At 37.8% G+C, this 22,208-nt stretch overlaps 1 protein-coding gene and 1 long non-coding RNA gene across 3 annotated transcripts in view; one reads left to right on the forward strand and one right to left on the reverse strand.

Annotated features, from left to right (window-relative positions):
- Nucleotides 1–2,998: 2,998 nt before the first annotated feature.
- The window catches only part of LOC309489300 (uncharacterized protein), a 71,207-nt gene continuing 51,997 nt past the window's right edge, over nucleotides 2,999–22,208 (reverse strand). For both annotated transcript variants that reach the window (XM_082157974.1, XM_082157973.1), the window contains exons 3-5: nucleotides 7,240–7,362; nucleotides 7,039–7,111; nucleotides 2,999–5,790 (exon numbers count right to left, since the gene is read on the reverse strand). In XM_082157974.1, coding sequence (XP_082014100.1) covers nucleotides 4,781–5,790; nucleotides 7,039–7,111; nucleotides 7,240–7,362 — 1,206 coding nt within the window. In that variant the 3' untranslated portion in view covers nucleotides 2,999–4,780. The remainder of the gene's footprint in view (nucleotides 5,791–7,038; nucleotides 7,112–7,239; nucleotides 7,363–22,208) is intronic.
- On the forward strand, nucleotides 14,253–21,982 carry LOC309489309. The gene is made up of 2 exons (XR_014202382.1): nucleotides 14,253–18,109; nucleotides 18,152–21,982. It is a non-coding gene; the product is annotated as an uncharacterized lncRNA (long non-coding RNA).

A 22,208-nucleotide genomic window follows, 5' to 3' on the forward strand; every position in this document is an offset into this window, starting at 1 on the left:
GAATTATACAGCAGGTGTTAATTGCTGTTTTAGCTGTTTAAGCTGGAGATAGCATGGGGGAAAAAACTGTTTTTGTGCCTAGATGTTCTAGTGCGCAGAGATCTGTAACGTCTGCCTGACGGCAGAAGTGCAAACAGGTTTTGGCCGGGGTGGGAGGGGGGTGATAATGTTCCCTGCCCGTTTCTTCACTCTGGCATTGTACAAGTCCTGAAGGTTGGGGAGGTGTACACCAATGATCCTTTCAGCTGTCCTAACAGTCCGTTGTAGTCTTCTTATATCTGATTTGCTGGCTGACCCAAACCAGACAGTTATAGAAGTGCACAGAACCGACTCAATAACAGCTGAGTAAAACTGAGTCATCTGCGCTTGTGGTAGGTTGAACTTTTTCAGTTGACGAAGGAAGTACAACCTCTGTTGGGCCTTTTTGACAATGGAGTCAATGTGATTGTCCCACTTCAGGTCCTGAGAGATGGTAGAGCCCAGGAACCTGAATGACTCCACTGCTGTCACAGTGCTGTCAATGATGATGAGAGGGGGGAGTGCAGGGGGGTTTCTCCTAAAGTCCACTATCATCTCCACAGTTTTGAGCGTGTTCAGCTCCAGGTTGTTATGACTGCACCAGACAGCCAGCTGTTCAACCTCTTGTCTGTAAGCAGACTCGTCACCGTCCTGGATGAGGCCAATGACTGTGGTGTCGTCTGCAAACTTCAGGAGCTTGACGGAGGAGTCTTTGGAGGTGCAGTCATTTGTGTAGAGAGAGAAAAGCAGTGGGGAGAGAACGCACCCCTGGGGGGCACCAGTGCTGATGGTAAGGGTCCGAGATGTGAGTTTTCCCAGCCTCACTAGCTGCTGCCGGTCCGTCAGGAAGCTGATGATCCACTGACAGATGGAGGAGGGCACAGATTAAATAGGCTATTACTTTTGAATATTTTTTATTATTGTTTGAATTTGCCTGATAATCACTGGTCACAGTACATTTTATGTATTTGTCCAGGATCTACATAGTGTAAAAGCAAAACAAAATTAATAATTAATATTATAAATCATTTAAAAAGTAAAAAAGTTAAGTTAATTTAAAATTATTATTATTAATTTAAAATGTGTCCCTTTATTTTATGTTATTAGAATTTTCAATGCCTTTTTTGGTTAAGTTGAGGAAAAGTTCTTCTATGTCAAAATTTAAAGAAAGAAGTGATTACTGTGAGATTCACAAATATCTATCTATCTATCTATCTATCTATCTATCTATCTATCTATCTATCTATCTATCTATCTATCTATCTATCTATCTATCTATCTATCTATCTATCTATCTATCTATCTATCTATCTATCTATCTATCTATCTATCTATCTATCTATCTATCTATCTATCTATCTATCTCAAATATGAGACCAATTCCAATTCTGCTGTAAAGCAGCTATAAAAATACACTAGTGTCTCAGCTATGTTGTCAGTCAACATTGCTTGGAAAGAACCAGAAATAGGGTATTTGGTCAAACAGCCTATACGTCTGTTTCCATTGCTGCCTAATGAACAAACAACTTTTTTTAGTGTGTTCAATCCTGTTACCCATTTCTGTCAAAGCTGCCTACAGTGCTTCCCCACACCATCACTTCAGTTTATCTCTTAAAAAAACAAAGCAGAAAAGCGTAGGCCTAGAGATTTTATTTTTCTAAATAATGCCAGATCACCCACAAGCGTTTTACTCCTTTCACAAATTTTCTTTTTTATAACCAGTCATTAATATTTGACACATAATTAATGAACTCATTCTTTTGCATATTAAGCTCTCTGTATTCATTAACGGCACTAAACTGGTAGTGCCTATCATAAAAATGCAAATTAAGAGTCTTGTTCAGAGAGGTCTATAGATGAATGCCGTGCAATCTGCTTTCTGCAGTGTCATAGTCATACCAATCATTCCACCAGTTCTTATAGATAACAGTTAACTGTACTTCATTAGAGCCGTACACACAGCATGTTGTGGGAATAAATGGCTCTGGGATGGAACACACAGTTACACACAAGGTTTTTTTGTATTATTTCGCATTACTCAAGTTGTGACTTTTGGAGCGTGGATTATCAAGTTTGATTTGACTTAGACTTCTGTTGTGTAACAATAGCTCTGATCCATAACTGCATGATACATGCAACCTGCAGTAGCGGAGGTACATTTGTTAAACCACCAGCTGCTGCTGGTGCAAAAACATCCACTTTTTATATGCAGAAGCAAAACTGCTGATCTAAAAATGAAACAGGCACAACCATAAAAGACCATTAAGAGGAACTGTACCAAAGAAAATGCCTATTTACCTATGTGTAAGGAATTCAAAAGAACAGAAACTGTATATGTATCTTTAACTGAGCAGAAATCAAATATTTGAAACAAGTGTTTTATATAGAGAACATTATACATTTATATGAACTTTCTCATATTACCTCTAGATAAGAAAATAGTGATTTCATGTCCTACCCTAAAGACCAACACTGAAGAAAATTATACAGAAATCAGTTCGGCTGTGTTGTGGAAAACAAAACCACGTGAGGAATCATAAAATCACGACAGGAGAGTGAAATACTTCTGTGCAAACTCCTCTTTCCTCTAAGCTTAAGCCAAAGATATAAATTAACCTCTTTACCATAATAATCAGCATAAATAAATAATAATAACTTCAGCCCCAATAAAGACATTTTTTTATGATTGTTCAATACAGACTAGAACAGAAATGAAAGTGAGAAGTAGTGAAAGTTTAAGAGCATATTTCCTTGCTTGAATCAATGTCCCAAATATTTTTACTTTATTCATGCCTTGTTTTTATAAGCCCTGTTGTTCTTGTGTACCCATAGATCCGTCTAGAACAGTGGTTATCAGGCATCTGGACACTAAATGAGGTGTGGTGCTAATATTTTTTCTGTGGTCATAAATTTGAGTCACACCACCAGTGGAAATGGAAGTAGGATATACTGTAAGAAGAACAGAAAAAAAGGAGACGTGTTTGATTTTATACAGTTTATTTTCCAATCTAAAAATATGAAGACAAAATATAATAAATCACAATTAATCACAAATCAGAATGTCTTAAAGTTCATGGCATTAACTACATGGTCATGAACTACTGGAAACCCAAGACTCTGGCACAAAGGACTGTGGGTTTTATGCACTTACTGTGACAGGTGTTGCTGTTGTATTAGATAATAGGTGGTGTGATCATATATTGTTGTCCCTCTGCTACTCTGAGGCTGCTGTTTCAGTGTAGCTGGTGTGCACTTACAAAAAGACATTCCTAGAAATGCTGAAAAGTGTCCTTGAAAATGTCAAGATCCTCATTTTATTAGCTGGAACAGATTATTACAAAGACACTAGTGTCTAGTGTAAAATGTATTATGCTATGGCAATATGACACAATTTAGAGAACCTCTAGACTGTGCAATTGATGTCAGAATGAAATGCTGTGAGAAACATTATACTCCAAACCTCACAATTTGAAAACACAAAACAAATAACCCTCTTAAGCCAGACTGGAGTACCAGAAGTCCAGTTATGTCAAAAACATAACAAATTTTTTCACCACTGTAATACATAGTATTACTCCAAAACTAACCATACCGTCTTGCATAATACAAATTACAATAGAGTTTCCTAGTGTAAAATATTTCATTTGCAATTTTAATGTGACACTCATTTCTTTACATCATTGCATTTTTGTTTTATTTATTCTTTTGATAATTATTTACAAAGAAATTCTGAAGAATTCATCAGCAGAAAAGAAGCATAAATATGTGTACTTCTCTTTTGTATGTTACAGTTTAAGAAACCATATTTTACAAAATACTTTATGTACAGGACAAGCCCCTTTTGAAATACCCTCAACTAGTTCGTCACAGAAATGATTTCATATACTTTTCAAATAGCAAGAATGAAAAGCTGCGCATATTTGCTTGATCTGGCATGAGACTGCCAACAATACTGTTATCACGCTGCATTTAAAGGGATCGTTCAACCAAAAATTACAATTCTGTCATCATTTTATTCAAACCCCATGTAAAGTATTCAATACAATAATTGTCGGTGTTGTTTTAGACCCCATTCACTTTCATTGCAGGGACAAAAATAGTCTTAAAATATATATATATATTTATTTTTTTGGAGATTTGGAACGACTTGAGGGTGAGTAAACAATGACAGAATTGTCATTTTTGGGTGAACTATCCCTTTAACTGAATGAGAACTTTTTTGATACTGCTGGGGAAAGCCCATGTTTTCATAAAGCAGTGTTTCACTCCATATTGAAATACAGTGCAAGAGCACTGGAAGAGCAACCTTTGAGAAAAGGATGGGGCATCTTATGATATAAGCACGTTTTATTGGCCACCAAAAGCCATTTCAGGGGACTCAGCAGTGCATCATTTCAGCAGTGCGATACATTCTCACTTAAGCTAGCCACGGAAAAATGCTTTATGACCTTAAGGCCTGTTCACACCAAAGACCATAACTACGAAGTTTAAATAATTGTTCGAATTATCTGAGCATAGGGAAGTCCACACCACAACTATAACGACACAGAAGAGCAATATCGTTGGAATCACTCTTGGAGCGTTGTTTCCTGCGTGCACATTTATAAAAACAGTATGTTATCTTCCATTGGTGTGGACAATATATTTGTCGTTACAGTTATCGTTCTTGGTGTGAATGCGCCTTTCCAGAATGATGGACCCACGACCTCGTTCTGGTGCTGTGTGTAGTGATTTTCAAACCTAGGAAGCTTTCAATCAGTCCCTATGAGTTTTGCTCAAGGTATTCATCAATCATGGTGAGATTGTTCAGCCAGTCTTCGTTGTTTCCCACCAGAGTGTCAATGAAGTCCACCTCCGCACCGCCACCTCCACCTGGTCCCTGCAGCCCTCCAGTTATTGCCCCATTGCTTTGATGCTGTGACGTGTAGTCATAGGAGGGCAGCTTATGTCCGGGGTTGTAGCCCTGTGGTGAACAGTGTTTCCCTGCGGAAGCAGTCTGGTAGCTAGGAGGAGCCATGCCATGAGCTGGGTGCATCATGGATGGACCTCCTGGTTTCATAACAGCTAGGGCGGAGAGTGGACCTCGCATTCTGAGGCTCTGTTGGGGCATGGAGGAGAGAGGTTGGGCGGTGGGAATCTTCTGGTCCGGTCTGCCAACCAAACCAGGGGGTATTTGATTAGGAGGTGGACGGGAACCAGGGAAGTTGGCTGGCATACCGGTCATTCGCTGTGGAAACTGAGGACCCCCGCATCCAGGTGGGGCTCCTCCGGCGGGGAAGGGATGTTGGTGGTTCGCAGGGTCCATATGCGGTTGCACCCCTTGCTGGTGCTGCCAGAGCTGGGACTGTGACGTGGGCTGCTGCTGGGAAGGGAACATCATACGTGACGGAAGAGCTCCGGCTTGGTGCAGCGCCTGCCGCAGGTGGTGGGTCGGCACGGGAACACCGGTTAGGTTGGGACACGGCATTCCTGGTCGCGTCACACCGTGAGCCGGGTGTAGCGGTTGACGTGGAGGGCCGCCCATTCCCATCATGCTCTGGCCCGGCTGCATCGCCATTCCGAAGTCTTGCGATGGGTGGCAGAGTGTTTGTTTAGAACCTTTGCTGCACATGTATCCTCCAACCGACGGGCCCATCTGAGAGACCGAGCTGGAGGAAAGACCCATTCGGTTTGTGGGTAAAGGGCCGCTATGGGAGAGCATTGTGGAATTCGACTGTTGAGAAGCCCCCATAGGATAACCACCACACTCCGGAGGGAGAGGTCGACCTGGACCTGCAAGACAGAAAGTAAAAATTAAGCGACTTTGAGCACGTCTTTGGGTATTCTACTGTTCAAAAGTTTGTGGTCAGTAAGATTTTTTAAAGTCTCTTATGCTCACCAAGGCTGCATTTATTTGTTAAAATAACTGTTTTCTATTTTAATATATTTCAAAATATCATTTATTCTTGTGGTGGTAAAACTGAATTTTCAGCAGCCAATATTCACTTACAGTGTCACATGATCCTTCTAGAAATCATTCTAATATGCTGATTTGCTGCTAAAAAAAAAATTCATTCATATATCATTACTAAAAAAAACAGTTGTGCTGCTTAATATTTTTGTGGAAACCATGATACGTTATTTTCAGGATTTTGACTAAATTGAAAGTTCATAGGAATATTTTGTAACAATGTAAAAATCATTACATCACTTTTAATCATTTTAATGCATCCTTACTCAATAAAAAAATATAATTTTCTTTCAAACAAAAAGAAAATCTTGCTAACCCCAAACCTTTGAATGATACTGGATATAGCAAAAATTTGGCACTGAGTAAACAATGGGCCTTTTGTATCAATCCCGTATGTGTGCACATAAAAATGTACCACAATTTCCACTAATAAGTGGGAACACAGCTAGTAATTTGCATAAAACATGTCCAAACTTAATCCACATAAGGGCTTCTGTATTTAAATATATATATATATATATATATATATATATATATATATATATATATATATATATATATATATATTATTTATTTCTAGAGTCAATTAGTTCATTTCTAATATATATTAAATAAACTCTCTTATAAATAAATGAGTTGTTTCTAGACTGTAAACAATTATTTTCATTATTTGAAACTTTTTATCTTTTGTCAAATCAACTTAGATAATTAATGTGGTTCAGATAACAATATTTTGAGCTTCCATTGATTAAACCAATCTCCTTCATTGCAGTAACTAAATTTTTTAATTTCAATGAACTCAAAATGTTAAGGCAACCAGGTAACTTACTTTTTTTAGTTAAACCAACAATAATTTTTGCCCCTGGGAGTATGTGATTTTTGAATGAGTGGTTTCCATTGGTTGTAAATTCTATCATAAATTTAGACTCAAATTTTTTTTGCAAACTTACTGATAAATTATGATTTCTCTATGAAACTATATGTATGCATTCAAAACTGAATGAGACCCGATGTTTACCGATATTAATGGAAAATGACTTCTTGTAGGTGGTGTGGTGATGTTACTGTACCTTGAAATGGTGCCACCTGATGGCAGTCTGTGATATGCCCTCCATTCATTTGCTCCATTTGCCTTTGCTTTTCCTTGAATAAATAGACAATGATTTATGAACATTTTTAAAGCAAATAAATTCTACCTCTAAGGTATAGTGCAAATGAAAAAAATGCACTCTAAGAGAATGATATATTTAACAAGGAGTTTGAACACTGACTTGTTGAAGCTGTTTGTTTATTAGCTGATTCTTAAGCATCATGTTGTAACTGCTGCTCTGGGGCTGCCGTGTCACTGCTGACGGGGCGTCCTGAAGATGAGGCACCATTCCTGCACCTTGATCCTAAGACAGACAGATAAAGAAAGTTCACTATTAAACCTGCATTCAGTTTCAAACTTTTCAAATGAAAACGTGTCAAAACAATGGCCATCACACAGACATGATCTCACCTTCACTTGACCCACACAAACAACTGTAACTAACTACACATAATCTCACCGTGATCAAAGACATGAAGCCCTTCAGTGTAACTCAACACCACTAAAAAGGTCATCTCAACCAAGCCCACATGTTCTAACAGGGCTTCTTTCCTTAGCAAAGTCGTAAACATCTGTAAATAACCACAGAGAATTCAGACCAGACCCTGCCTTCCCAGAGCCATGGACGTTTGTTTTTGTTGGCTTTGTCTAAATGCACCCCTCCGCCCGAACAGTTCAGAGCTAGGCATTCCCATATTCCTATTCCCACAGAAGAAATGCTCCCCACCCTCTTCCCTCCCTACTCCCATCCGAATCCTGAAAACACCTCGCACTCATGCGTAACCGGAGTAGAACATTAATCATAGACGTATTATGAAGACGTTGAGAGATAACTACAAACCATCCATGGCAGAACAAAATGATCTGCTTCACGTCATAAAGACACAAACATAAACACAAAATGAAATTACTGGGTTTATTATGTTGTGTGAATTAAATTAAATCTTAAACTACATATGCTTAGCATCACACATAGCTAATATTAAGCTGGAGAACAAGCAGAGGTAATCTGAGGCACTAACAGACACGCCTAGCATGAATCTGGTGTAATCATCTTTGCTTGTAGCAGGCAGAGTGATGAAACGGCTTCCCAAGGGGAATATCGTGGTGCTTTGCAGTGGAAATGAATGGCTTGTCTGCAGCACTAGTGCTGGTAATGGATATTGATCCAGCACTTGGGTATGTGCAGCAGGAATGAAAAGCTGGTTTAGATGCTTTTGTAGGTTGGGCTGTGTTAGGGATGTGCCTCTGAATTGTCCATGCATGATTCTGTTAGCCATTAAGAGCTGAAACGTCTAATGATTATTAAGAACACTCGCATCTGTTACTTCTTAAAGTGACAGTTCACCCAAAAATGAACATTCTTATCATTTACTCAGCTTTGTTCACCATTCACTCAAGTTCATATATGGAACAATAAAAGGTGAGTAAATGATGCCAGAATGTTATTTCTGGACGAGCTGTTCCTTAAAATCGTATGAGTAATGGTTAAACATTATTTAAACAATTTCTGTTTCATCAGCCGCTCAAATACCAGCAAAAAACAAGGCAAGGGAACAGTAAGTTGATTACTATGATAATCAGCGACTCTTTCACAAATAGATTTTTCACTAAGCGAACGCTAGATGGCGCATGCGCACTCTCACAGTCCTAAACAAAAACAGCTCGGTGCGTTTAACCGCTTGATCCTCCTCAAGAGTTTACGCTGAGCTTCCCTGTCGCCTGTCTTTATCGATCCCCTTATTGAAAAAACAAACCAGTCTGCTCTCTATCCAATCAGCCTAGTGTATTGATAAATATAAATTATTAGTGTGCTCATTAGAAGTAGTGACGACACGTTTTAGTCTGTCAGGACGCAGCTTGCGCTCTATCCGGCAGAGCTCGCCAAGTTAAACAGCGTTTCCGATGGTGCCCTCGATAAGTCTTTCTTTCTTTTTTTTCTTCTGTCCTGAGCTACACCCCAACACCTCACAAGCTTTCCAGAGCATCCAGCCACACACACACACGTTTCAAGTAAAGCAGTCCGTCAAGCCGCTTCCCCTTTCCGTTCCGCGCGCTCACTCAGCTTTTCATGCAACTCGCATTTAAGCGTGCATTTAATAGATTAGATATCACAGCAGCAGAGGTTATCAAAGCAATCCGCTGCCTTTGTTGTCGAACAGAATGCAACCGTTCCTGTGCGTACAAGACGGTAACAAAGAAAGAGAGATATGTTTAACCCTGTCAAATCCATCGGGGTGGAAAGAAAGATGTAAATTTGGATTCTCTCTCTCTCTCTCTCTCTCTCTCTCTCTCGGTTTTGCAGTATTGTAGCCAATTTGCATTGCAAAATAAGTACAATAGCAATAGAGTGAAGTAATAGTATTGATATATAAAATTAAGCAAAAGTATCAAATAAAACAGAAGAATATAATTAGAAATGCAAAATATAATTTAGACCATGCAAATGTAGGCAAAAAGATGAAGGCATTAATTACAAGGTATTTTAAAGGATACCAATGAAAAACAGCACTAAATATGCCCTAAACCACATAAAAGAGACATAATTACCCATATCAAACTAACAAGAGAAATTATGCATTTGCGTGCGGCAGAGCATGAAAGGGTGTTCTACCACTTAACCCAGAGCATGCATGTTTGACCTTGTTTTTGTCTTCTAAACAAGGGTTATTATAGTTAAAACTGAACTATTTTTAAATATATAATAAATATAATATATAGGTGTTCCAATTTCATACCTGCTCCAAAACCTCACATAAAGTGAACTATGGTTGGTTGTTTTGCCATTTTACATTTAATCATTTAGCAGACTTTTATCCAAAGTGACTTACAAATTAGGAGAGACAATCAATCAAACCATCAACAGGGCAACAATATAAGTGCTGTCACTAGTCCCAGTTTGTCTAGCACAGTTTTTCTTTTTTCTTTTTTTTAAATAGGTTAGATATATAGAATAGTAAGTGTTAGTGGGTCAAGTGTTGACGATAAAGATGCGTCTTCAGCTTGTGAAAGTGATTTTGTGGGATGGCACCTCAAGGCGCCGTTCACTTGCAGAACACAAGCTTTTGGAAGTCTGAAGTAGTGAGTTAAGGTACAGGGGTGCAGAGCCAGTGGTTGTTCTGCAGGCAAATATCAGTGCCTTGAATTTGATGCGAGTGGCAATTGGCAACCAGAGCAATTTTATGAGGAGAGGTGTGACATGCGCTCTCTTTGGCTCATTAAAGACCACTATTGCTGCCGTATTCTGGATCAGTTGCAGAGGTTTGACAGTTGATGCTGGAAGGCTTGCCAAGAGAGTATTACAATAGTCCAGTCTGGATGTAACAAAAGCTTGGGCAAGGAGTTGCGTAGCATGCTCCAATAGGAAGGGCCTGATCTTCCAAATGTTATATAAACGGGCAAATCTGCAGGACTGTTCTGTGAAGTTTAACTGATCACCAATCACAACTCCAAGGTTCCTGGCTGTCCTGGACGGAGTTATGGTTTACAAACCTAACTCAATGGAGAAGTTGTGATGTAGTGTTGGGTTGAAACAATTTACCATTGATACTCATTCATATACTGTTCCACCAATCTTGGACTTTTGGTTACATCCTTAGATTGAGATCCCATATTAAAGATCAAGTAAGGTTTTATTTGCCAAAAAACAAGTGAAAAGTCAAATATATCTATATTTAGATCCATTTTCCAGGCTTTAGCTAATTGTCATGGGAAAATGACTGAGAAGCAGCAGTGCAGGACTACAGGAAGGGAAGGAGAGAGAGAGAGAGAGAGGGGTTGTTGCTGAATGTCAGTGAAGTCGCTTTGTCATGCAACTCCAAGTGACCTTGCTAAGAGTAGAGAGGGGGAGGGACAGAGAAAAAGGGAAAGCTTATGACTGCAAGAGTTAGGAAAGAATGAGACAAGGATGAATGGAGTGGGCAGAAAGCAAGGAAGGAGACGACATGAGAGGAGAGAAAGGGACTGACTCAGGCACACAACTTTTGCAAAGCAGGTAGAATTAGAAAGTGGAGTGGATAATGGAAGAGGGAGCGAGATAGAGAGAGAGAGTGCATGCGAGGAAAGCGTGCGAAAGAAAGTGGGACAGAGTTGTGTAGAGCGCTCCGCTGTGTCGTTCTGGCAGAAGTCCAGTCGTCCAGAGAGCAGGCAGACACTAAGTACTGCTTTTATCTCCACGGTAACCAAGTTTGTTTACGTCTATTACCTTGATGGTGGGGTTAAAGCGCTATGAATTGATGACCGACACAATGTACCAACATTTACAAATTCATGCTGAATATAAGCGTCTGCATTGAATTGATAAGCTCTGATAATATTTAATATGCAAGTTATGCGTGCCCTGATTTATGCGTGCACACACAGCGAGATGTACATGTACATGTGTGTGTGATAGTGGGAGCGGCTCACATCATTGGGCATGAGAGGAGGATGTTAATGAATGTGACGCCTGACCTACTTCCACAACAACACATATCAGCTCTCTCTTTCTGTCTCTCCCTCTCTATTTGTGTGGCTCGGAGACAAGAGCCAGCCTTCATGCCAGCCTGGTTAACCACATTGTGCCATGCCTACCATATACACCCCATCACAAAAAATCCTTGGGGCGCTGAGGATATCCACATGTTTTGTTCAGACATGTAAATTTTAGGTAAAAAAATTAAATAAATCCTGTTACTGAGGGGGGAAAGCGAATAAAGATTGTAGGTGTGTGGGTGGATGGATGTGAAGGAGAGAACAAGCTCCAGTCTTGCTGCTTTGAAGCCTGCTAACTATCCTGGGACCCTTTGAAACACCGCCTCAAATTCCCGAACTGTTCCTGGCACGCACTTCTGCACACACACACACACACACACACATACGCACACACGCACACACGCACACACGCACACACGCACACACGCACACACGCACACACGCACACACACACACACACACACACACACACACACACACACACACGCACACACACGCACACACACACACACACACACACACACGCACACACACACACACACACACACACACACACGCACACACACTCACTCACCCATCCCCCTACCAGTGCCAGACACTGGAAAGAGTAAGATGTGCACACACACACACACACACACACACACTTGTGTGATAAAGCATGCACACATACTGCATTCGCACAAAACATATTTACACAATAAAAATGTTCTCACACGTACAGTGCACACATTCACACACACCTGGGCTTGGAGGGAAAGAGCCTCTGCCAGGCTAGTGTTAACTTGGCAGGATGCTTAATTTATTCAGCATTCATTCCTGCCGCAGCTGGGCTCTGTGTCCTCAACCTTGCAGAACGCAGAACCACAGAACCGCATGGGGCTACGTCAAAACCTTCCCATCCGATATCGTCTGCACAGCTCTCCACACCTTTGGCCCTGGCGGACCGTTCTAATTATTACTTAGTAAATTCTTGAATTGCTTTACTTTACCTTGGCTGTCTTCAAAGATCCATCTCAGCAGTTCTATAACAATGCGGCTCTCTTTCTCTGTGCTGGGTGAAGAGGCTTATTTATTTGCGTTTGTCCAAGCTAGGCCCCTCCGAAATACCCTGGAACCATATTCTCCACCATCTGTGTACACCCCCACCCAACCCCACTTCTGTCCACCCTCCTCCCTCCATTCCACCTCAGGGCAAGGTCACTCGGGACGGGCTCTGCTTAGCCGATACACTACAACACAAAGACAACGCGGTCGGCCTTCAACTGCATCTGACTGTTTTATTAAGCCATTTTACTGTTATTGTGTCTTACACTGTTAGCATGTTAGCACTTACACTGTTTAAATCTCTTACTGAACGCTGAATAATAATGTTAACAATAGACAGTTATTCTAATTATTGACATCAATCATAATCAAATAATTTTTAAATTGTTATATTGGTTGGCCAACTTATGTATTTGCTCAATGGATAATGCATATTTTCAAATGTCTTATCTATATTAATTCATTTATTTAAGATTCAATTTAAACATTTTAAAATACTACACTAAGTTCGTTCATTTAATGACAAATATTTAAATATAATTTAAATTAATATATAAAACAAATGATAGAGGTTAGAACAATTTAATTCAACATTACAAAAATACAGACAATTCAAAGAAATAACTTATTTAACTACTTATTAATATATATATATATATATATATATATATATATGTAATTCTTTTTTGTGCATATTATTATACTATAACCAATCATATATTTTATATGAAATTCTTTTAAAATATTTTTTAATTAAAGTAATAAATTATTACATTTAGATACGTTTAATAATTATTGCATTTACAAATATTTAAATAGAATTATAAGTAAATTAATAAAAAAAATTAAAAGATAATAGAGGTTAGTACAATTTAATGAAAAATGTGCAGTATAGTCTATATATATAATTTTTTTTGTGATTTGTGAGCTACAGCATGCATTGCAGAACATAGATTATAGGCTTTTGTATTTTGATGATTTATGCTGTTATTGATGTTGCTGTTATTTGTTGTGCAGTGATGTTAAGAGCTCATCTTTTTGCTCAGTGTGTTTATACTTATCAACGTAATAGGCGTTTGTGGTTAAGCTTCATTCGTGTCTGTGTTGAACTATTGCTAATATCTTTGCTTTGCGGTTGCTTGTGAATTGTACAGTGGTCGTCAGTGGGACAAGTCAATAATGAGAGTCCAGACTGTTGAGGATCGTCTCACACAATGTAAATTGTATTTTGCCACCACAAGCACAGACATCTAAACATCAACTCTCTAACTAACGTCTGTCTGCTAACACTACTGTTCAAAAGTTTGTGTTTGGTAAGATTTTTTTAATGTTTTTAAAGTCTTTATGCTCACCAAGACTGCATTTTATGTTGCATTAATACAGTAAAACATACATATTAGGAATATTTTCTATTTGAATATATTTTCAAATGAAATTTATTCCTGAGATGGCAAAGCTGAATTTTCACTCCAGTCTTCAGTGTCACATGCATGATCCTTCAGAAATCATTCTAATATGCTGATTTGCTCAAGAAGGATTTGTTGAAAAGAGTTGTGATATAAACCATGATATACAGTGCTGGTCAGAATTATTTGCCCCCTTGGTAAATATGATAAAAAATGGCTGTAAAAATAAATCTGCATTGTTTATCCTTTTTTTTTTTTTTAAATGCAAAAATCTAACCTTGTATTTAAGTAAAAGAATTGAAAGTGAGGGGAAAATCACATTATGAAATAAATGTTTTTCTCCTAAACAAATTGGGAACAATTATTTGCCCCCTGACAAGAGATCAGAGACCATTCCTCCATACTGAATCTCTACTTTTGAGCTACAGGAATAGTGTATCTGCATTACACCAGAAAGCAGGTCACCCACCTCTCTAGTTATCGGTAAGTGAGTTGAAAATGTAACAGTGGTTGACTACTTGTTCACATGATGCATTTACAAAGTGTCTTCCACTTTCTCTGCTCCATGAAAAACACAGGCTCCCGTATCTGTCTGCTCGCTGCCCTGATGTCTTACAGTCCCTGATGGGGGACAGACCTCTGGCATTTCTTCTTTTTTGATCTGCTCACATGTTCTGCCTTTGCGTTTCTCATCTACTGGGCAAACACAGTGTCTGTTTGACTACACAGACAGTAGGGCTTTGTTTCCGATGTGAACTGTTTACAGGGGGAGAGAAAGTTTGATTCCCATGTAGTTCTCCTGAGATCCCGATACCTTGCAGGTGTATATGTATGAGTGCGGTGCAGAATACCAAGCACACACAGGTCTGCCGGCTCATATCTAATAATGAGGGAGAGATTATTGGAAACAAAGAAATGAAGAGCAGTGTGTGTTGCTACAATGTACCATTATCCCTCACCTATTTGAAGACATTTTCTTCAATTAAAACACACACACACACGTTAGTTTTTATATCATAGTTTAGACTTTCATTGACTTCTATTGTATTATACTGAGCTAATTATGCACTACCACTAAAAATAACTGTCAGAAAAACCTTTCTGATTTTCAGATTTTCTTTAATGATCAGTATCGCTTTACAATAAGGTCCCATTAGGGAACATTATCTGATGCATTGACTATTATTAAGTAACAATGAGCACACACAGCTCTACAGTAATTGTTATTCTTTATTATTAGTTTGTTGTTCATTGTTAGTTCATTTTATCTCAATCAAATACTATTGATTTTAATAATGTATTAATAAACGTTGAAATTAACATTAACTAAGATTAATAAATGCTTTAGAAGGTTGTTTGTAATTAATGTTAACAATCGAAACCTTGCTTGTAAAATGTTACTCAAAATCAAAGAATGTATATTCGGTCATCATTTACACACCCTCACGTCGTTCTAAACCTGAATGCCTTTCTTTCTTCTGTGGAACATAAAAGAAGATATTTTGTGAAATTTATTTTTTGCCCATACACTCTCAGGAAAAAAGCGTGTAAAAATTTTACATTTTGGGGTACAACAGCTTATCCCACTAAAGGTACACATTTTGCCCATCATTTCTGAGAATCTACAATGAAACTCAATGGTAACCAAAACTGCTACCAGCATTGTTCAAAATATCTTCTTTTGTGCTTTGCAGGAACGACAGATTTTTGGGTGAGCTAACCCTTTAACACTTTATTTTGTATATTTCTTCAGCTGTTAACTCATATGAACTGCTGGCTATATCTGCAAAAAGCAAGAAAATAATTGGGAACAGTTGTTAATTCGCTCTGTAAAACAGATATGTGAGGATGCAATCTCCCTATGAGCCTTCCCCACATAAAAAAATACACAATATTAAGCAACAAAACTTTCCAGCAGGTTCAGTCCGTATCCTCTGGGATACACATGATAATGCTAAATATCCACATTTTAGTTTAAAAAGCACTGAAGCACAAAAACATGTTTTAAACAAGCACTTCTTCAGCAGCACATCAAACAGCGTATGTGCATTTATTAGTGAACTTAGCTGAGTTTCATCCCCAGTTTAGAGGCCGAAAGAGAGTTGTTTGCAATATCACAGTGGTCTGAGAGATCTCAGCGAACATGCTGCCTCTCCTCTGGCTTTCACTTTGCAAGAACAGTCAACAGCACACCAGAACTTCCTTCCTGTAGATCACAAGTGTGTGCGTGTGTGTGTGCAAAGAGGGATGAATATCAGGCAGTGCTACTTCTCTCTGAGCACCAGAATAACACCTTCCCTAGAGGTTATTCACGCAGACACACACACTTCCTTCATACCCCGGTCATTATGAGACTCTTTTATAATTTAACTCTCTCTCACTCCATCCCTATTCAATCTGCTCCATTCCGCTGTTATGCTAGCACACATACACACACACACACAGTCTGAGAGGGATCGTGGGGGGATTACTGCTGTCAGGATAGATCAGCTGCTTAGACCACTCAACCTTGTCTAAATCAGAGTGGTAAAAGCTACATGAAACAGGCAATCCCTTACAAACACTTTATAAACACCTCAGACACTCTTTCTAAACCTGTAATCGTAGCTTATTAGCCTCTAAGACACTCCACAAAGCTACCATGACAGGTTGTCGCCCTAAAATAACACTCATTCTGTAGGGCTTTATCTTCCTCTAAGCACACAAATGTTTTTGTAATGTACTTAAGCTTTGGTTTCCATTTCTGAACAGAATGGTGAAACACGCATGCAAGAAATTCTGTAGAAAGTAATTTAAATCTTTGAGTTGATTTGGCATAAAGCTGAACCATAAACCCTGTATCTTGGCTAAAACCTCATGAAACATTGTACAAACCCTGCCAGGGTGGTCAGGACTGTTTACTTTATCTTTTCATGAATAAAAAAGATAACGAAATTCACCAAGGCTGCATTTATCTTAAAAAAAAAAAAAGATTACTTAAAATAACTGTTTTCACTTTGAATATATTTTAAAGTGTATTTTATTCCTGTAATGGTAAAGTTGAATTTTCAACATCATTACTCCAGTCTTCAGTGTCACATGATCCTTCAGATCCTTCTAATATTCTGATTTGGTACTTAACTAACATTTCTTATTATTATCAGTGTTGAAAATGTTCTGCAAATTTGTTTGTGGAAATCATGATACTTTTATTTTTATTCAGAATTCAGGATAAAAATAAACATTTTGTAACATGCTTTACTGTCACTTTTGAATGTCAATTTAATGAATCATAATGAATCCTATATAAAAGTATAAATTTCTTTATAACAATCTTTAAAAAAATCTTACTGACCCGAAACTTTTGAATGGTACTGTATGACAATAATAAACACATTATTACTTTGAAGAACCTGTCAAATATACAATACCAGTTTATCATTACATGGAAACTGACACTAGCATGCTAAGATTGATCGTTCAGAATCAAGTATTTCAAAGATATGTGTAATCATAATAATAATAATAATAATAATAATATGTGAGGTGTGTGTGTTTCATGACGCCTGCAGCCAGTTCAAGGTATTCTGTCATCCTTATTGGAGAGAGACCTTGGGATCCACCGATTCTTGGCTTTCCTTGTGCAAGCTTAGCAATTTAAATCCACTGATAACATGTGCAAAAAAGACACACACACAACATGTCCTTGAGCACTTTCCTTCTATATATAAAACGTGTTTTTATGTGGCTGCTCTTTCTACTCCTTTTTCCTCTTATGACAACCAGAGCTTCAGTTTGATCAGGAAGGGGAGGAGTCACCCGGAAAAATGTGGAGATCCTTTAAGGGGCCATTCACACAGAATGAGCTTTTGCTTTGGAAACGTAGTGGAATGGGGATAAAACGCAAATGCATTTTTTTTAAAGTTGAACTTCTTTTAACTTGTGCGCCGCATTTTTAGAATGCAGTGTCATGTTTGAGAGGCTGCAAAAGATGTGAGACGTGAGCGAAAAGGTCAAACACGTCCATCTAGCGTGTGTGAAATCAATGGAAAAGTAACACGGTGGAATGGTAAAATGCACTCTGTGTGAACCGACCCTAAATCCACTAAACAATCAAAACATCAAAAACTATACAGTAATAGTGGTTACGTTAGTATAATAGTACAATATTTTTGATCAATCAGATATCAGTATCAATAGTGATAACTGATACATTTACATCTTTGTGTAATTTCTGAGGAAAAAACGAGTAATCAGTTGTTTAACAATAAAACAGAAACTTTAACATTAAATATCAATCCTTTAACAAATTCTATAGAGTAGAGTTGCTATTGTAAATGCTGCAAAAACCTAATAACCTAAGAAAAATGTAATATTTAGCTTGGTTTTTATTGATGTATAAAATGAAGCATTTCTTGCCAAGTTCATTTTTTCACTTTAAAGCTTATAATATACATTAACGTTCTTACTTAATAAAGAGTAGGTTAGTGTTAAAACACATTTTTAATGCAGAATCAACCTCAGATATACAGATGTTTCAAGATCGATCTGCCCACCTCTTTTCAACTCACTCTCAATCTCTTATTCTGTTTTAGAATAAGACAGAATCTTGAGCCTCTTCTCTTGTTTTCACTCTCTTTTACCCTCCGTTGTTCCTTTAATAAAGCATCCTAATCCTGGATGAATGAATTAGGTTAATGCCGGGGAACAGGTCACATAAACAATATTCTCTCTCTCTCTCTCACTCTCATGCTCAGTAAGCATGGACTGTTCTTTTAAGCACTGCACACCCGGTTTCATTTGGTAAATTGATTGGGAGATTTGTGTGCTGAGTGGAAGATAAAGCCCCATGGGATGAGTGGAGGAGCCGCCACTATTAAAACTGACAGATGTCAAACACGCAAACACCAATCACACGCTAAGGGGCCACAGTGGCATAGCATTACGTTTATTTATTGCTTTTTAAAGAAGGAAACTTGAACGACGCTTCTTTATTCAACCTCTTACTCCGTCATTAGCTACTTGTATTAAGAGCCGAAACACAGCCAAGTATCTCATGTGCAATTTAAAAGGCATTATACAGAGTACTTGACTCATGTACAACAATTTAATGATTCAAGGGAAACTCTCGATGAGCGATTCTTAAAGTTATGTGAACAAATCATGCTGGAAAAAATAAATGAGGCAGAATTAGAATTTTTTTAAACAAATCGGTGTCAACATGTTATTGGTGGATCTGTTTAATTATGCATGCCACATTCTCGCCCATATGTTCCTCTGCAAGAGTGCGACAGGAATGAAGAACGTGTGTGATGATCCCCTGTAGGGAGGGAATAAAAAGGGATAGAATGTAGGAGACGGATTCACTTTCGGAACATTTGCTGGACTGCCAACTTTAATCCGGGTTTTAATCTTGTATAAATTATTCTGTAAAGTATGTTATTGCAAAATGTTAGTGTTACACTGTAATATTTGAAATGTAGATTCATCCACCATTTTCATAAACTACCAGTTTTAGAAAAAAATAGACATATACTACCATTTAAAAGTTTGGAGTCAGTAGTTAATTTATTAATTAGTAATTAATATAGCAAGGATGAATTAAATTGATAAAAATTCCTTTCGTAATGTTACAAAACGTTATTTCATAGAAATGCTGTTGCTTTTAACTTTCTATATAAGAATACTGAAAATAAAAGTATCATGGTTTCCACAAAAACAACTGAACAACTGTTTTCAATATTGATAATAATCAGAAATGTTTTTTTGAGCAGCAAATCTGCATATTAGAATGATTTCTGAAGGATAATGTGACACTGAAGACTGGAGTGATGGCTTATTAAATTAAAATTGAAAAAGTTATTTTAAATTGTAATAATATTTCACAATATTGCTGTTATTACTGTATTTTGATCAAATAAATGCAGCCTAGAGACTTCTTTCAAAAACATAAAAAAAATATGACAGAGTCCAAACTTTTGAATGGTAGTGTATAAACTAACTATTTAAAATAATCTATTGCTGGTTGGTGTATCTTTAAGAAAGTCTAAGTATCTACAACTACACAGCTTCTTTTTTTTTTTTTTTTTTTTTTACATACTGTATAATGAATATTTCTTTTACATAGGTCAAGCCGAGAGAGGTTGTTAAGTAACGTCAATCTAACTACTGATATTCTCTCTCGGTCTCTCTCTCTCTCTCTCACACACACACACACACACACACACACACACCAGTGGTAACACCAGTGTAATACCCATGTCATTATACAAATGTGTCCTCATAAATCATATAAACAAACACACACGTAACACAGACAGGAACAAACACATATGTGGGCGTAATGTCTACAAGTGGTCGACTTGTTAGCTTAGTTGACCCTAGCCACACCCCTCAGTGTGTTCCTCAGCCAATGGGAGTAAAGGATTGGGTGTGTCTACAGTTTGTGGCATGAATCGAGAAGATTTCACAAAATAAACCAGTGTTATGACAGAACCTTAAGCATGGCACAATCTGAAAGAATTCACTTTGTGCTCAACAATATGCATGTTAGAATAAATTCTAGTTGTGAGGATGTTTGTATATAATGTGGGTGTTGATAGGTTGGATTGTTTGAAAAGATGCAATAAATCAGCTATGCAAATCTTTTAGACGTGGACAGTCTGCTTATGTTAATGACCAGTGGATTTACAACGACCTTTTCAGTTATCTGTGGTTAGAAGATATGAAAAAAAAAAAAATCATTTTAATTTAGATACATTTGTTAATGAATCATCATAATCAAATTGTGAACCACTTTGACTGATTCGTTCAAAAGAATTACTCAAAGCAATGGTTTGTAATGTTCAGACATTACACGTTTTACTCTAGACTAATATCTAGCTGATTAAATATTTAGAGCAGAGCGCAACTACAGAATGCATCTTCACTACAGAAATTTCCATGACATTTCATTGCTTTTTACTCTTTTGCATGGTTGAAAAAACTATTTTAAATTCCCAGCTACTTCCAAAATAGCCTGAAATTGCTTTTTCGATCTAAAAGAAGGATATACGTTGACATACACAATGCTCCACCATGATATGATGCGCTGATATTAGCCACTCAAACATTTGTTTCGTACTACCACCAGTAAATGTTCTCAATTTTATAGATGCTTTGTGATTGTTGTATTCTACACGCTTATAATAATATATTTATAGCTGGGAGTGCATTACTGGGGCAGATGAGATGGATGGGGAAGGCTGAGAGAAGAGGACGAGAGAAAAAAAGAGAGAGCGAGAGAATCAATTATGTGGAAACAGTGACACACTTCAACTTGACTGATATCTTTAACCTGCTCAAGACAACATGTCCTTATTAAAGCTACAGCACACATTTAAATGCACAAATCAGACTCAGATCTGGTAATTCTCTAACCGCACCGCAGCATTTTTCATTCCTGCTTAACATAAAAGTAGAACAAAGGCTCAAACGCTCAACGCTAGTTTTACGCCATCACTCTCTTTTTTTCCCCTCTCCCTCCTCGTCATTTTCTCCCTCTTCTGTATTCTCCTGTATTCTCCTTCATCACTCTCTCCACAGGGTGTCTGGAAGAGGGCGAGGAAAAGACAACAACAAATGACTGCATGTCAGACAGAATGAATGGTAGAAGAGAAAGAGAGAGAGAGAGAGAAACACCCAAACAGGAGCAGGAAGGCGCTGAGAGGAGAAAAGACTGAATCAGCATCCACCACAGCAAGAGCTGCTGTCTAGATCACTGCTTCTCAACTGCTTTGGCTTCAGGCTCAGATTTTATATTCGAACACAGAAGTGGTGACCCAACACAGACCCAAAATTGCGCATAAGTAAACAAAAATGTCCTGAAATCCAACATTAAATGGTATTAATCTTAACTACAAATGGATAATTTGTCGTAATATATTCAGATTAGACACACAATAGGCTTGTCTTCATAGTTTTGAGTGTTTGGTTTCTAAATGTCTCTAGAATTTTGATGGCACTCTAAACTTTTGATTTTCATGCTCTCAGCAGACAATAATTCACTAAACAAAGCATATCCTTTTATTTAGTATTTAACGTTGTCTGGGTCATATTTTCTGTTAGCTTGTGTGGTTTTGTTAATGATTTCTGAGGATGAGGATGTCAGTCTATTTAAATATGGACTCATGATCCTTCAACATCCATCTATAATAAAAAATATTTGAACATGGAAATAAAGAACAGACATAAACTAAAGGCTTTGCTA

Source organism: Leuciscus leuciscus (assembly GCF_965113295.1).
Source record: "Leuciscus leuciscus genome assembly, chromosome: 2".
Lineage (NCBI taxonomy): Eukaryota > Metazoa > Chordata > Actinopteri > Cypriniformes > Leuciscidae > Leuciscus > Leuciscus leuciscus.